Consider the following 13,479-nt stretch of genomic DNA (forward strand, 5'->3'; position numbering starts at 1 on the left):
ACAAACACTTAGATAAAATGGTTTAGGCACAGAAAAACATGCCTTGAGCAATGGATTGGACTAAATGACCTACTGGGGTTCCCTCCAGCCCTATGTTTCTATGATTCAACGTCATAAGAGTAACACACTCAAGCAGTAGAACTTGGCTTATTTCCTGAGTACTTTTGTGGAAAACACTCAATCCCTCCATAGTTCTGTCTCCCCAGAGGACAGTCCTGAAGTTTAACTTGAATGTTTTAAAGCATTTTGAGATGCATGAATGGAAAGTATTATCTAAGTGTATCAGTGTAATACTTGCATAACACCTTTTGGATTTGGATATGTGAGTCTTCCTCGTTTTTCTATCTGGAAATATTATATAATATTGCCTGCTTTTAAAAGTTTCTTTTGTTCCACCCCAGAAATTGCTGCACTTCTGTGGCATGATCAATGATGCTTAATAACTGTTTTAGAGACGTAAAATGTAAAGATGGGAGGCTTTTCTTTTTACACACACAAAATAAAATGCCTTTTCTTTTTTTTTTTTAAACCAGCTTAAACCATTGAATTCCATCCTCCTGTATTCTCTTCTCCCTTCTCTTGCACAGCTGGTGCCATGTTTCCTTTGCACTTCCTCCAAGAAAGCAGCTAATTCATTATTAGCTGCCCAGAAATCCCTATCAAGGGAAGGGTCATGTTTAGGGGTATGCTACTGTTCAGTAAAAGGCTCACATGTGGATGGGTGATACTTCCCTCTGAGCCTGCAGAAAGGAATTTCATATGGCAGCAGTATAAGCTGAAAGGTTGACATGGAAAAGAAAAGTGCAAAACCTGATGGTAAGCAGCCATCAGACTGCTTACAAACCTGATGGGGTGGACAGTGTGGAAAACTCATGGATAATGTTGCAATATATGAAACATTTACAAAGCCAAGAAATGAGACCATCAAAAAGTTGGAAAGGCAATAAATGGGCTGTTTATATTAAAGTATTAGCTGTGGTGGTCTGGCAGAAATCCAGTAAGGGTGATTACATTAAGTGTGTGTACATTCCTCCATCAGCTATATTATTGTTCTTCACTTCCTGTCCTAAAACTCTAGTGTTGCTAGCACTCTTAAAAGCTGTCATGGCTCATTTTAGCAGTAGGTAACTTTCAGTAATGAATGAAATGTTAATATATTAGACATATCCAAGTCCCCCCAACATTTGGATCTGAAACTCAGATGTTTCAAAATTCAAGGGTGTCCCTACTAAAAGACTTTGTTTCGATTACTTGTGAAATTTTGATGTGCAAATGAATTTCAGGCACCTCCAAAGTATCTCAGTATGGAGGTAGAGTTTTGATTCAGGCCCATATGTAGTACACTGTATATGCAGTGTACATTTCTCTGAATCATACTAAGCCTTGTCTATGACATTGTGTAAGACGCAAAGGATCATGCATGACATGAGAATCTCTAGCAAAACCCAGTGCAAGATCACAAAAAGAGTTATAATTCTTAGTGCCTTTGGTGTAAATCCATAGTAACTACTGAAATCAATGGTGTCATTCTGGATACATACTGAGATCAGAAGCTGGGTGCTGGTTTGCAGATTGGCACATGCAGAAAATGTATTTTCTTCTGTTGCAGTGTGGAAGTTTCACCCTGCCTGGAACCTAGCTACTGTTTGCAGAAAACGAGGACAATGCAATTCAGCCTGCATGGATCAGAGGATGTAGGACTGGCCAAGTACATGCCCAAATCTTTGTTATTACCTATCAATACATTTGCAGGTATAATCCAGTGAAGAAAATTCCAGCATGGAGAGTGGAATGAAAATGAAAAGGTCTTACAATAATCTCTCATTCAGTCGTAAGAGCACAAGGATGGAGGAACACACTAAAAGCCACCTGAAACTGGCAATGATGATTCTACCTACAATGCTGCAGCAGTACAGAAGTTCACTGCTCAGTAAAACACACGTGATACCACAGTTTAAAACCTCTCTGTCAGGGGAACACAGCAAAAGTCGTTTTACTCTTGCAGCTTATTTCTATACAGTAGTCTTTGTTTAACAAGTCTTCAGAGCAGCCAGGTGTTGGATAGTCTTGCGGCTGTCTTTGAGCATGAAGAGGCTGCACACCACTTCCTCAGTTTAATTTATGAGCTGCCCCTCTGACTTCCAGCTAAGGTTTTATATGCAGCTTAATTATAAGAACTTTTTATCGTTGATATGAAGAGCATGTCATGTTATTCAAAATGGCCACATTACCAACACCCCCTCTACCCCATCTTGCTACTGCAGTCCTGTCTCCCAAGGGAAAGAGGTAGTCTGCAGGTGATGGACTTGACATCAGCTACTCTGGCTCCCAAAAACAGCTGCCTGCACAGTCTGGATTTGGATTCTCCTTCCACAAGAGGAAAAGAAACTAAAGAATCATGTTGGTGGCCTCAGAATTGGACCTGGGAGCTAGGTGTCTGCAATACTGCTCCATTTATTCGTTCTGCTGGTACTAGAGTGCAAAATTAGCTCTCAAAATATAGCTTGAATAGTGCCAGTGTGGTTAGTGGCCCTGGTTAGGATCAAACTAACCTGTTTTAAAATTTAAACATCACGTAATAGCAGGTGCATAAGCTGTTTTCTTTATTCCATTTTTTGCAAGCTGAAGTCATTTCAGAAAGAGTATATATTTCTTAACTTGTCAACATCTAATTTGGGATATCCAGGACAGGTCCAGCAAGGCTTCACTTAATTCTTGATTGATATAATTGTTAGGCCTGCCTTGTATGACACTATATTGTTTATTCCTTAAGACTAGACATATTCAAACCCCAAATACTCTCTGCTTTCAATATGTCATTGCCATGGTATAAGCACAGAACATCTACCCAGAGAAAATGTGGTGGCTTCTCCAGCCATCTTTGGTCTTTGTGTACTTCCTGTAGTGTGTGCTCTCTATTCCACTGATTTAATAAGGGCTGCCAGGGACCACATCTTCACTTAACCCTTTTGTTAGCACATCTGTGCCAGATGGACATGTGATACCTGACAGAGTTGTGTCAGGAGACATTCCTACTTTAGATGCAGTTATACTAGTAAATATATGCTCTTGCTAAAATTGCTTTTCACATGTGGGGGTGTTTTTATTACATGGGTAGAAAGCACAGTTACCTATGTTGTTAGACCCACATGAAAGGTACTCTGCTGGTTCAGGATAGCAGCATTGCTATATTGGTAAGGTGATTGTGCAGACATAACCAAAATGCCCAAAGCAATTTATACATTTAGTAGTATATTATGGCATTTGGCATATTGGACCTGGTTAGCTAGCAGTAGTACATGGTATTGAGTGCAGCAGGGGTACTGCAGGTAGCCAGTGCAGCCCATTCTTCATTACCTAAGAGGTGAATCCTCCAAGTCATTTGTGCCTGGCCCAATGGGAGCTGTGCCTCTGACATTTTATGTAGATGCCTAAATTTAGAATTAGGAATCTACCTTTGAATACCCAAGCCTGAAATTGTAGGTTGTATTGCTCAGATCAGGGTGGCCAACTTGTGGCATGCATGCCACCAGTGCGTGGGCAGCCTCTGTACGTGGCACATGGCAAATTGGGGGAGGGGACAGGCAGTGCAGCAACAGACAGAGCAGACAGCAGAGCAGCAGACTGGGCAGGAGAAGGGGATTGGAATGGCATTCAGGCGATTTGTGATACCACTGCTAAAAAGGTTAGCCCCACTGGTTTAAATGAGGCTCACCAAAAAACCTGTCACAGAACTGCTTTTATCCTGTCCTTGGAATTCCAACTACTGTAGGTTTTTTTTGAATATTTAGGCCATGTTAATGTCAGAAAATCTATGATTAAACTTTCCAACACAAGATGTTGGAGATTATCTAGCGCCTCCCCCAGCCTCTATCACCACAAGCATGCACACAGGTATTCACCTGCTGTTCAAACAACCACTTTTTATATTTGCTACTACAAGCATTGCTGTCTTTTACTTTCTAGGAGAAGCTATATAAATCTCAGGTTGTCATGCTGAATGCAGTATTAAAATAAAAGCTATGTCCCCAGCAAGCCTTATACTACTTGATGACAAAACATCTTTCAACTTCTAGGCAACTGATAGGTTACATGGCAGTAAAAAAACCTGGCAGTCCCTAAAAGCATTTTATTAAAATCCCAAACAAAAGGCAAAGAAACCCAAGTGAATGTGTTGTGTGAGAATATCATTTCCCCCTTACCCCCCAAACATCTGCTCATGTGATCTAAAACCATTAATTCCAGGAAGTTACTCTAAACCTGATTGCACTGCATCCTTTTGTATTAGGAGCTCATAAAGCCCCTAAAGAAAACTGCATTTTTGTTATGCCAGGAGTCTATGTCACCATATTCTAAATTCAGCTAACCTCAACTTCCCAAGCCCTAAAGGTGAGATGCAAGATATAAATTTGAGTCTGAAGCTCTCAGCAGCACTGCACTTTTTGAATATAGATTGCTTTGGCCTTAATTTCAGTTTACGTATAAATTATTGGCATTCAAGATGGACAGAGAGAAATTTGGTCTTAGAAAGACAGGTAAATATGCATGAAAATCCCCATTACTAATCATGGGAAAAAGGGGTCAAGAAACACCTGGATGAAATCGGTGGCTACAGAGCATTTCTGCTTCCATTAACTACTGTGTAGGGCAATAATTAATTTAAGAGTCTAACAGACAGCTTGTGTACCTCTGCCTCCAGGAGGGCTTTAACTAATGGGTCACATAGCATGGTAATCTAGGTAAATATTTACAAATTAGCTGATTGTGTTATAGCTTTGGACTAGTACTGATGTGTATATTATTAATGATGTACAGGTGTATATGATGTAATTATAAATTATTTGTACAAACATTATGGATGATATATATTGGAAGGTGCAATCCTTTTCATTTTGATTAAATTACATTGTAAAAAACCAACCAAGTGGCAATGTTTTGTGTGGCTATGTGAGAGAAGTATGTGGGGTAGAGAGACCCTGCACAGAAGCTGATTATGTTCTCCATTGTTTGTTTTACACATCCCATTTTGAAGCCATTTACCCTGCTTTGTGAGACAAAAATACATTTCCAAGTAGCCAGCTCTTGGCTAAATATACTTGAGTCTCTATTTGCCAGCATTTTGGAAAGAAGATGCAGAAGCCCTCGAACTTTAGCTGTCCTGTGGCTCCTCTCATTCTGAACATACCTGTGGGATCTCCACAATAAAGTTTTGGAAGGAAGATCAGCATGGGTCTAGGGAGGTGAGAAAAGGGCTTGCTTTGTTGGACAAAGATGGTATGCCCATCTTCTCAAGTAAATCACTTTAACTAGGATTCAGATCAGGAGATGGGAGAGCAAAAACATATTCATGCCCAGGAGGAGGGCTGTAGGCCAGACCCCAGGATTTGTGGGTTGTTCAGTTCTGCATTTCCTTAATTTCCCATAGGTATAGGTTGCTGAATTTTGCTCTAATGTGTTCCTTACAGTAAGTCTCCCACCCTTAAAGCAGCATTTCTTCTGTACATACACACAGACACCTAGGTTTCCAACAGATGTGGTGTTTGTTGCAGGCCAAATTGTTCCAGTATTATACAAGGCATTCTTCCAAGCATCATCCTTTTGTACTGCTACTTGTCTGCTAGTAGATGGCTGGCGAGAGCACACATCCCATCATGCCTTGAGGTGATCTAGCATCTGGAGGTTCTCAGGGATTCCCTAGTGTGGCAGAAAGCACCCACTGGGTGGTCAGCTAGAGGGGACTGCCCAGGAGTGACTGAGCTAGTGACCACAGCTGAGAAACAAGCCCTACCCACGCTATGTGTGCACAAACATAGCAGTCAGGCCAAGCAGATAGTTTAGATGTGTCCTCAGTGCATACATGCCCCAGAGCTGTGCTCAGGCCCCCTTTAAGCCTTCTTCCCTCTTTAATTGTTACAGTCAGGAGCAACCAGAGTGGGAGCCAGTGGATGGAGTTTGTTCCTCACAGTGGTCCCAGTCTCAGCAGGGAAGTGACGTAGACATGCTAAGAGTGCTAGACATGATAAAGAGTGCTAAAAGGATTTGTGTGGTGCTTTGAGGGTGAAACATATTCCCTCTAATATCAAGTTGTACACTATCATGGTATTATTGCGATGCTACCATCTTGCTGACATTTAAACCTGACTTTTTGTGGCCACTGAAAATCTCATTGCACCAAACCAGGTACCCTAACCCACTTGCAGGTTTTTCTGTCTAAATCTCCTAATTTCCTCTGCAATCGCCATTGAACAAAGTATTTTTTTGTCTTAAAATAGCTGGACTGTGTTGTTTTATGCATTTTAAAATGCTGCCAAAATTTGACCCTAGAGGTGGCTGCATTTTAGTAGTGGATGAAGTTACTCTTGTAATTAGAGTTTTATATAACGGTTGGTACAACGTACAAAGCACTTAGGGATACATTTGGGCAGAAACAGCTATAGGAATGCAAGATCATTACTATAACAACAGGCAATGTGCAGTCTCAAAAGGAATCATGTCATATGAAAAGCATTCTCCAGTGCTGCAAGAACATGTGATGACTTGGAGATCCTGTTTATATAGTGCTTCTGAATACCAGTTTGAGTTTATGATCTACCTATTTCCTTGTGTCTTATGACAGTCTTTAACTGTGTTACACCTCATGTTTATTGTGTTAGGGCCCAGAACCTGGGGCGTTGTATAAGGGCAGGAGCCCAAATTTATCTCAGAAGGAGGACTGTGGTATGTCAGAGGACTGGGTATTTGGGAATAAGGATGGGGGAATGTAATCCCTGTGCCCACAGGGGATGTGCGTGGGGGCTGAGTGACCCAGAACCTGCAGGAGGGCTGGAGCTGGGCCTGAGAACCTAGGGTCCTGGTGCAGTGGATCTTGGCCCATAGGACCCAGCCAGATTAAAAGTGAGCTGAAGCCAAGAAGGGTCTTAGGTCAGACAGGGACCTCCCCAAAGCCCACATCTGCCTCATGGAGGCATCCTCCCTCTGAAATTATAATATTAAGTCATGGCAGGTGAGATAACTGTGCAGGGGAAGGACCCAGAGAGTCTGGAAGGTCAAAGCTACGTGATAAGCCAGACAGGGGACCTTGTTGCACCAGCAACGTAAATATGGTCACACCAATCTAAACCTACTTTGCTGCAATTTCAAACCAGCGTTACATGTCCTTCTCTCTACAGTGAGGAAGAAAAGTTGTTCTCCCTCATCTTTATAGCAGCCCTTCAAATATTTGAAAACTCTTATTATGACCCCTCTTAATCATCTTTTCTGCAAACTAAACACACCTATTTTTCAACCTCTCCTCCTATGGCTTCCCTTCCAAATTGTTTATCATTTTTGTTGTCCACTTTTGGACCCTCTCTAGCTTCCCCATGTCCTTTTTAAAATTCAGAGGCCAGAACTGCACACAGTACTCTAAATGAAGCCTAACCAGCACCAAGTAGAGTGGCACTATCCTCTCCTACATCTTACATCTAAGACTCCTGGCAGACATTCACATTTATCATGTGATTAACATGTTTATTGCAATAAATTGTAATTATAAATACAGCAATGTCTGAATGACAGGAGGTTTCAAGTGGAATATGATAGGGGTCTGTCCTGGGTCTAGTGCTGTTCAATGTGTTTATTAATGATCTGTATCATAGCATAGAGAGCTTTCTGAGCAAATTCCCAAATGATATGAAACTGGGAAGGACTGCAAACACAATGGAAGACAGGAGGAGAATTCAGAAAGACTTGATGAATTGGAAACCTGGACTATAGCCAACAGGATGAAATTCAGTGCAGACAAAAGCAAGGTATTACACTAGAGGAAGAATAATGAAAAGCCCAAATACAAAATGGGTGATGTGGCAGTACTTTTGAGAAGGATCTGGAGGTTTTGGTGAACTGTAGACTCAACATGAATCAGCAATGTGATGCAGCTGGGGAAAAAAAAGTGAATGCAGTGTTGGACTCCAATTACCCTTTCTTTGCTTGTGGCTATTAACCCAGTTGCCTAAGCACCTTCTAGTGATTTTGTCTAACCCACAATTCTCCAATTTATTTATGAGGAGGTTGTGTGGGGCTTTGTTAAAAAATCTTCTTGTGTTTAAATACATTAAGGAGTGACTGGTTTTTGGGACCCTTGCAAGTCTGTGTATCTCTATGCTTCCACTATCCTGTCTCTGAAGAGTACGCTGCAAACACAGAGTATCCACAGGGGCAAAGCCCAGTGGAAAAGTATGTATGCTTAAGCAACGGAGGTGTCCATGGTTCTGAGGCTGAGGGCAGCTGAGCTGCAAGGGGATATGTTTGCTGGCTATAGATACATTTTGGGAATAAAATCCAGGAAGCGGTTGGTGTGGGGAGGTTTAAACTATAGGACAATGTTGGCAAAGGAACACATGGGTATAAACTGTAAACTGGAGTTTATACTTTAGGCTGGAGAATGATGTTGCCACGAGGGGGATGTTACAATCTCTCCCCAAGAGGAGATTCTTGAATTACTTGTCAAAAGTAGTCAGCCAGGTAAAAAGCCTAAAGAGTTTAGTACGGCATTTGAATTATAATACATGGCTGGCTACAATAACAAAGGACTGGACATGACCAGAAGGCTCCTCTTTAAGTCCCTTTTCTGTGGAGGAATAACTGGAGATGTGCCAGAAGAGGCCAAGGAAAGAGTCACTGCTGGAGTGTACTAAGAACCTTAGCATTTGTTCAGTTTGTGCTATTTCAAATGCATTTGTGAGGTCTCAAAGTGCAAGCAAATATACATTCAAGCCATTTGTGACCTTGCAAGTGCAAGTGAAAAATTGCAAAGTTGCCCCATTTCAGTTGAAGTTTACCTTGGGAGAGTGATATCTTTGGCAAAATCAAACATGTGCTTACTCCACTGAGATATCACTGTCCCCTAGCAATGCAGAATACACTATTCCTCACCTCCACCCCACTCCAAGGCCTGCCTCTCCCTTGACCTGAACTCTATTGCCTAAGGGACAGTAAGGAAAACCCTAGGAAAAATGCATCCCCAGAAACCCCAAAAGAAATCAGTGTGGTGTGGGCACTGTTTAGCAGGTTAGGGGTGCAGCTTCCTGGCAGAGTGGGGGTGGAAGGGACTTACTGACTTCATCATTGCTTTAGAGGCAAAAATTAACCCTTACTTGCCCCAAAGGGCTGTGAACTGGTCCCTTGCACCCAGGTGTTAGGATTCTACTATGGGACTCAGAGAAAGAGTGGGGTGGGGCCCTGCCACCAACATCTGACCTCCGACCCTCAGTTTTACCCACCACAAGCCCTCCAGTCCCAGCTCCCCTATGCTTCATTTTCCCCACTACATGTCTCAGTTTACCCCACGAGCCTGCCAACCCATCCTGCTTTAGTTTCCCCACAAGCCCTCCAGCCCCAGTGTCTCAGTTCCCCCATGCTACATCCCCATCCCCTAATAAGCCATCCAGCCTCCCTGTGCCTCAGTTTCTGCCACAGGCCCCAGATCCCCCATGCTTCAGTTTTTCCAGAAGTTGGAGGTGGGCTGGGGGTGGTGTCAGCCAGGCAGGCAATCAGCACTTCCCTCTGCCCTGTTCTCAGGTATCAAGTGCAATAAGCTTGCAGAAGGCAAGATTCTGCGTGACAGCCAGCATGGCTTCATTACAGGCATGTCTTGCCTTACCAACCTCATCTCCTTCTATGGCCAGGTAGCTCACTACCTGGACACAAGAGAGCATGTTGACATGGTATACCTAGACTTCCAAAAGGCCTTTGATCTAGTATCCCACGATATCCTCATGAGGAAATTGGAGAATTGTGGGCTTAACTCTGAGACAGTCAGGTGGGTGAGAAACTGGCTGAAGGATAGGACCCAGAGAGTTGAGAGAGTTGTAGTGAATGGATCTGTGTCATCCTGGCAAGAAGTGGGCAGCAGTATCCCGCAGGGGTCAATGCTTGGTCCAGTACTTTTCAACATCTTTATTAACGATTTGGATGTGGGAGTAAAGAGCTCACTGGCCAAGTTCACAGATGACACCCAGTTATGGGGAAGCATGGTCATACTTGAAGATAGGCTACAGTTACAAGTGGACCTAGACTGCTGAAAATAGGATCTCTTTGTGTTTCATGGTGTGTTTCATTCTTGCTCAGAAAACGGGCTTATTGCACTTGGTACCTGAGAAAAGAACGTCTAATAGTCAAGCAGTATCAGTAATGCAAGTAGCGGTGCTTACAGTTAAATATAGTTTGATACTTCTTGATGATTAGAGATTCTTTTCAGTTGCTTATAAATTTACCCGACTTTAAGCATTTTGGCTGAAATTCTCCCTCCTTGGGATTTGCCTAAGATTTACTTTTACCAGGAAAGTTTCAGCAAATATAGCTCAGACATGTCTCACAGATGAGGTTAGGGGAAAATATACTGTTCTCCCCATATAATATTCTGATACTTTGTTGAGAAGCTCCTCTGCTTTCAAGCAGAGTTTTGAAATATAGCCTAGCATGGGGATCTACATTATATCGTTCTGAAAACCCTCAGATCCAATACACAGGTGTAAAAACATGCTACCATAAACATTTCTTTTCCTTTAGAACCTGGACTGAGTTGCTTGTTGTGTGTGTATGTGTATTCCCTACAGAACAAAAAATCCCCTAAAGACACAGAGGCACTTACATTTTTTGTCCAAGGCCAAATCAGTTCCAAATAGTCTCATTCCAAAATTCAACTGAGTAGAGCTTAATTGTGAAGTCTGTGTGCCTCTACCACTGGTCAAATATGCTCCCTCCCAGACCCATAGGTCTGGGGCTTCGGATACTCCCCAAATCCAGGCAGGAATCCTCTGTGTAAGCCCAGGCCTGGAGGCCCTGGGGTTTAGCTATCCCCTTTCTCCCTTGATTTTAACCAAATGGCTGCATTTGCTGCATGTAAGTGAGCAGAACTATTCAGCCTGATGCTACTTTCCTGACATTGCTTTTACACCATCACAAATAAAGGAAGTTCCTGATAATTTAAAGTGATGGAAGTGAGAAATTAAGTTGTTACATGCACCCCTGCACACACACACACACACAGATCCTTTGCAAGGCCCAGAACTCACGCTTCCTAGATCTCTCTTTCCCACACCATGATTGGATGGCTTTGATGAAAAGATAACTGTCACAAATGAAGATCCCTAAAGAGAACCCTGATCTGAGCAGCTGTCCGGCAGAGATCAGGAGGCTGAACTTGGTTCCTAGGTTGGGCAGTGCCCTGCTCAGACTTATTCAGAAGTGTCCTCCAGATGCGTGGTTTGGGGTGACCTGAAAAGGATTTTGCCCCATAGTCCCAGCTGAATCTCAGTTCCTTACTTAGGGCTACGTACTTGATACCTGATACCTGATATCATTTTACGTTTTTCATAGGATCATAGAATCATAGAAAATTAGGGTTTGAAGGGACCTCAGGCAGTCTAGTCCATCCCCCTGCTCAGAGCAGGACTCCCAATGAGATCATTTGAGCCAGGGCTTTGTTGAGTCTGGTCTTAAAACCCTCCAAGGATGGAGAGTCCACAACCTTTCTAGATAACCCATTCCAGTGCTTCACCACTCTCCTAGTGAGAAAGTTTTCCAACTTAAGCTTCCCTTGAGACCATTGCTCCTTGTTCTGTCATCTGCCACTGCTGAGAACAGTCTCACTCCATGCTCTTTGGAACCACCCATAAGGTAGTTGAAGGCTGCTATTAAATCCCCTCTGGCTTCTCTTCTCCAGATTAAGACCAGTTCCCTCAGCCTCTCCCTCAGCCACTCCTCCCAAGTCATATGCCGCAGCCCCCTAACCATTTTCATTGCCCTCCATTGGACTCTCTCCAACTTGTCCACATCCTTTCTATATTATATTTTTATTTTTGATGAAATCCTAACTTTTTAGCATGTCTAATTCATTTCTCTCAACCTTCAAATGTGTAATAGCAGCTCCCACATGGTCTAGTGCTTAGGATTCCTGGTTTTTTACCTAGGTGGCCTGGGTTCAACTCTCAGTGCAGGAATGCTTTGACTTTGGGGCTGGCCCTGATGATCTGCAGAGTCCTTTCTAGCCTCTATGAATAAGGAAGTAGCAATAAGGAACTAACTTCAGCCTCATGCAGAGATTATTGCCAGATGGGGCTTTCCTTTCACCTCACTGCCTCAGGTTTCCTGTTCTCCATCCCCTGGAGGACAAGGGAGAACAAGCAGGAAATATTGCAAGGGACAAGGAAAGGTCACTCTGAAACCCCACATTGGCCTTGGGGACTCGTGTGGGAATGGCTGTGCCTGTGGGCTCCTCCAGCCTGAAGGGGGATACAGCGGGGGGCTTCAATCTGGGCTGCACAACCTGCACCTGGACTCATGCTCCCCAGCCCTGCACACAGCTAGCAAGAGAGGGCCCAGGTCTTAAATATTAAATTATCATATTTGGAAGCTCAAAGTTATCATATTTGCTGAAAAACTATTGTACACTGAAAAATATGCAAATAAATATGCAAATACATCTTCTTATTTACTTTATATCACTCGATATAAGTTGCTAGTGAGTGAGTGAGAACCGGATTATCAAAGTGGAAACTTTTCTTTCTGGGAAGTAACAATAAGAAAGTGACAAAAGAAGCCAAAAGTCAGCTGAGACTCCCTGACAATGACCTGGGTTTTGTATATGCTGCATCAATGAGCTGCTTCAAAAATTATTGTACATTTTTTCAGGTATCCCGGTTGTAGCTGTATTAGTCTAGAGACAAAAGGAATCATAAGTCATGGCACAAGTAATATCTTCTATTAAGCCAACTAGATTTTTGCAACAAAAACGTTACTTGCACGCTTTTGGGCACAAATGCCCTTCTTCAGGCAAAGGAGAAAAGATTGTAAAAGTTGCCCTAGGTAGAAATGAAAGTTCATATTTCATAGGAGGGCTGAAGGTGTGGTAAAATCTCTTGGGTTGTTTGGAGCAGGGATGTATTTGGTCTGAGACAAAAAGAAATACAAAACTCTAGAGCTCTTGGTTCAGAGTTGGTCTTGTATTAGACCAGCTGAGAAATCACACAAAAAAAATCATCTTTTTTTCTGCAAGCTTTCAGGCACACGCGCCCTTCCTCCAGCTCAGGGAAAATGAAAGATGGTCAAAAGTCCTGATAGGTAGAAAATAAACTTCATTTTTGCACACCTTTTATAGATAGATCGATCTCGCTCTCGAGATATAGATATATAGATCTATCTCTCTCTACATATATAGAGAGAGATCTATCTCTCTGTATATATTTGCGATTTCTTAGTCTAACAAGAGGGATCCCGTCTGAACCCAAAGTGCTAGCGTTTTGCACGTCTCCAGGCCGAGGACGGATGATCGCCCCCCACCCAGCAACACTGGGGAGCGGCAGGTGTCACCGCCCCCCCCCCTGCAGGCGGCGCTGTCCCTCCCCGCGCCCCCAGCTGCTGGCCTCTCTGTCCCGCCGGGAGGACTCGGCTCTGTGGTGCGTCTCCTAGCAGCGGGCAGGCCCGGGGGTTGGGCCGGGG

At 43.1% G+C, this 13,479-nt stretch overlaps 2 protein-coding genes across 4 annotated transcripts in view; both read left to right on the plus strand.

The window, feature by feature from the left end:
• The window catches only part of PIK3R6 (phosphoinositide-3-kinase regulatory subunit 6), a 73,441-nt gene extending 68,525 nt beyond the window's left edge, over positions 1–4,916 (plus strand). For all 3 annotated transcript variants that reach the window (XM_019542768.1, XM_019542769.1, XM_019542770.1), the window contains exon 20: positions 1,610–4,916. In XM_019542768.1, coding sequence (XP_019398313.1) covers positions 1,610–1,766 — 157 coding nt within the window. In that variant the 3' untranslated portion in view covers positions 1,767–4,916. The remainder of the gene's footprint in view (positions 1–1,609) is intronic.
• Positions 4,502–13,479, plus strand: part of MFSD6L (major facilitator superfamily domain containing 6 like) — a 15,217-nt gene continuing 6,239 nt past the window's right edge. Inside the window, exon 1 of the mRNA XM_019542829.1 lies at positions 4,502–4,535. Coding sequence (XP_019398374.1) covers positions 4,502–4,535 — 34 coding nt within the window. The remainder of the gene's footprint in view (positions 4,536–13,479) is intronic.

Source organism: Crocodylus porosus, unplaced genomic scaffold, assembly GCF_001723895.1.
Source record: "Crocodylus porosus isolate Cpor-Errol unplaced genomic scaffold, CroPor_comp1, whole genome shotgun sequence".
Lineage (NCBI taxonomy): Eukaryota > Metazoa > Chordata > Crocodylia > Crocodylidae > Crocodylus > Crocodylus porosus.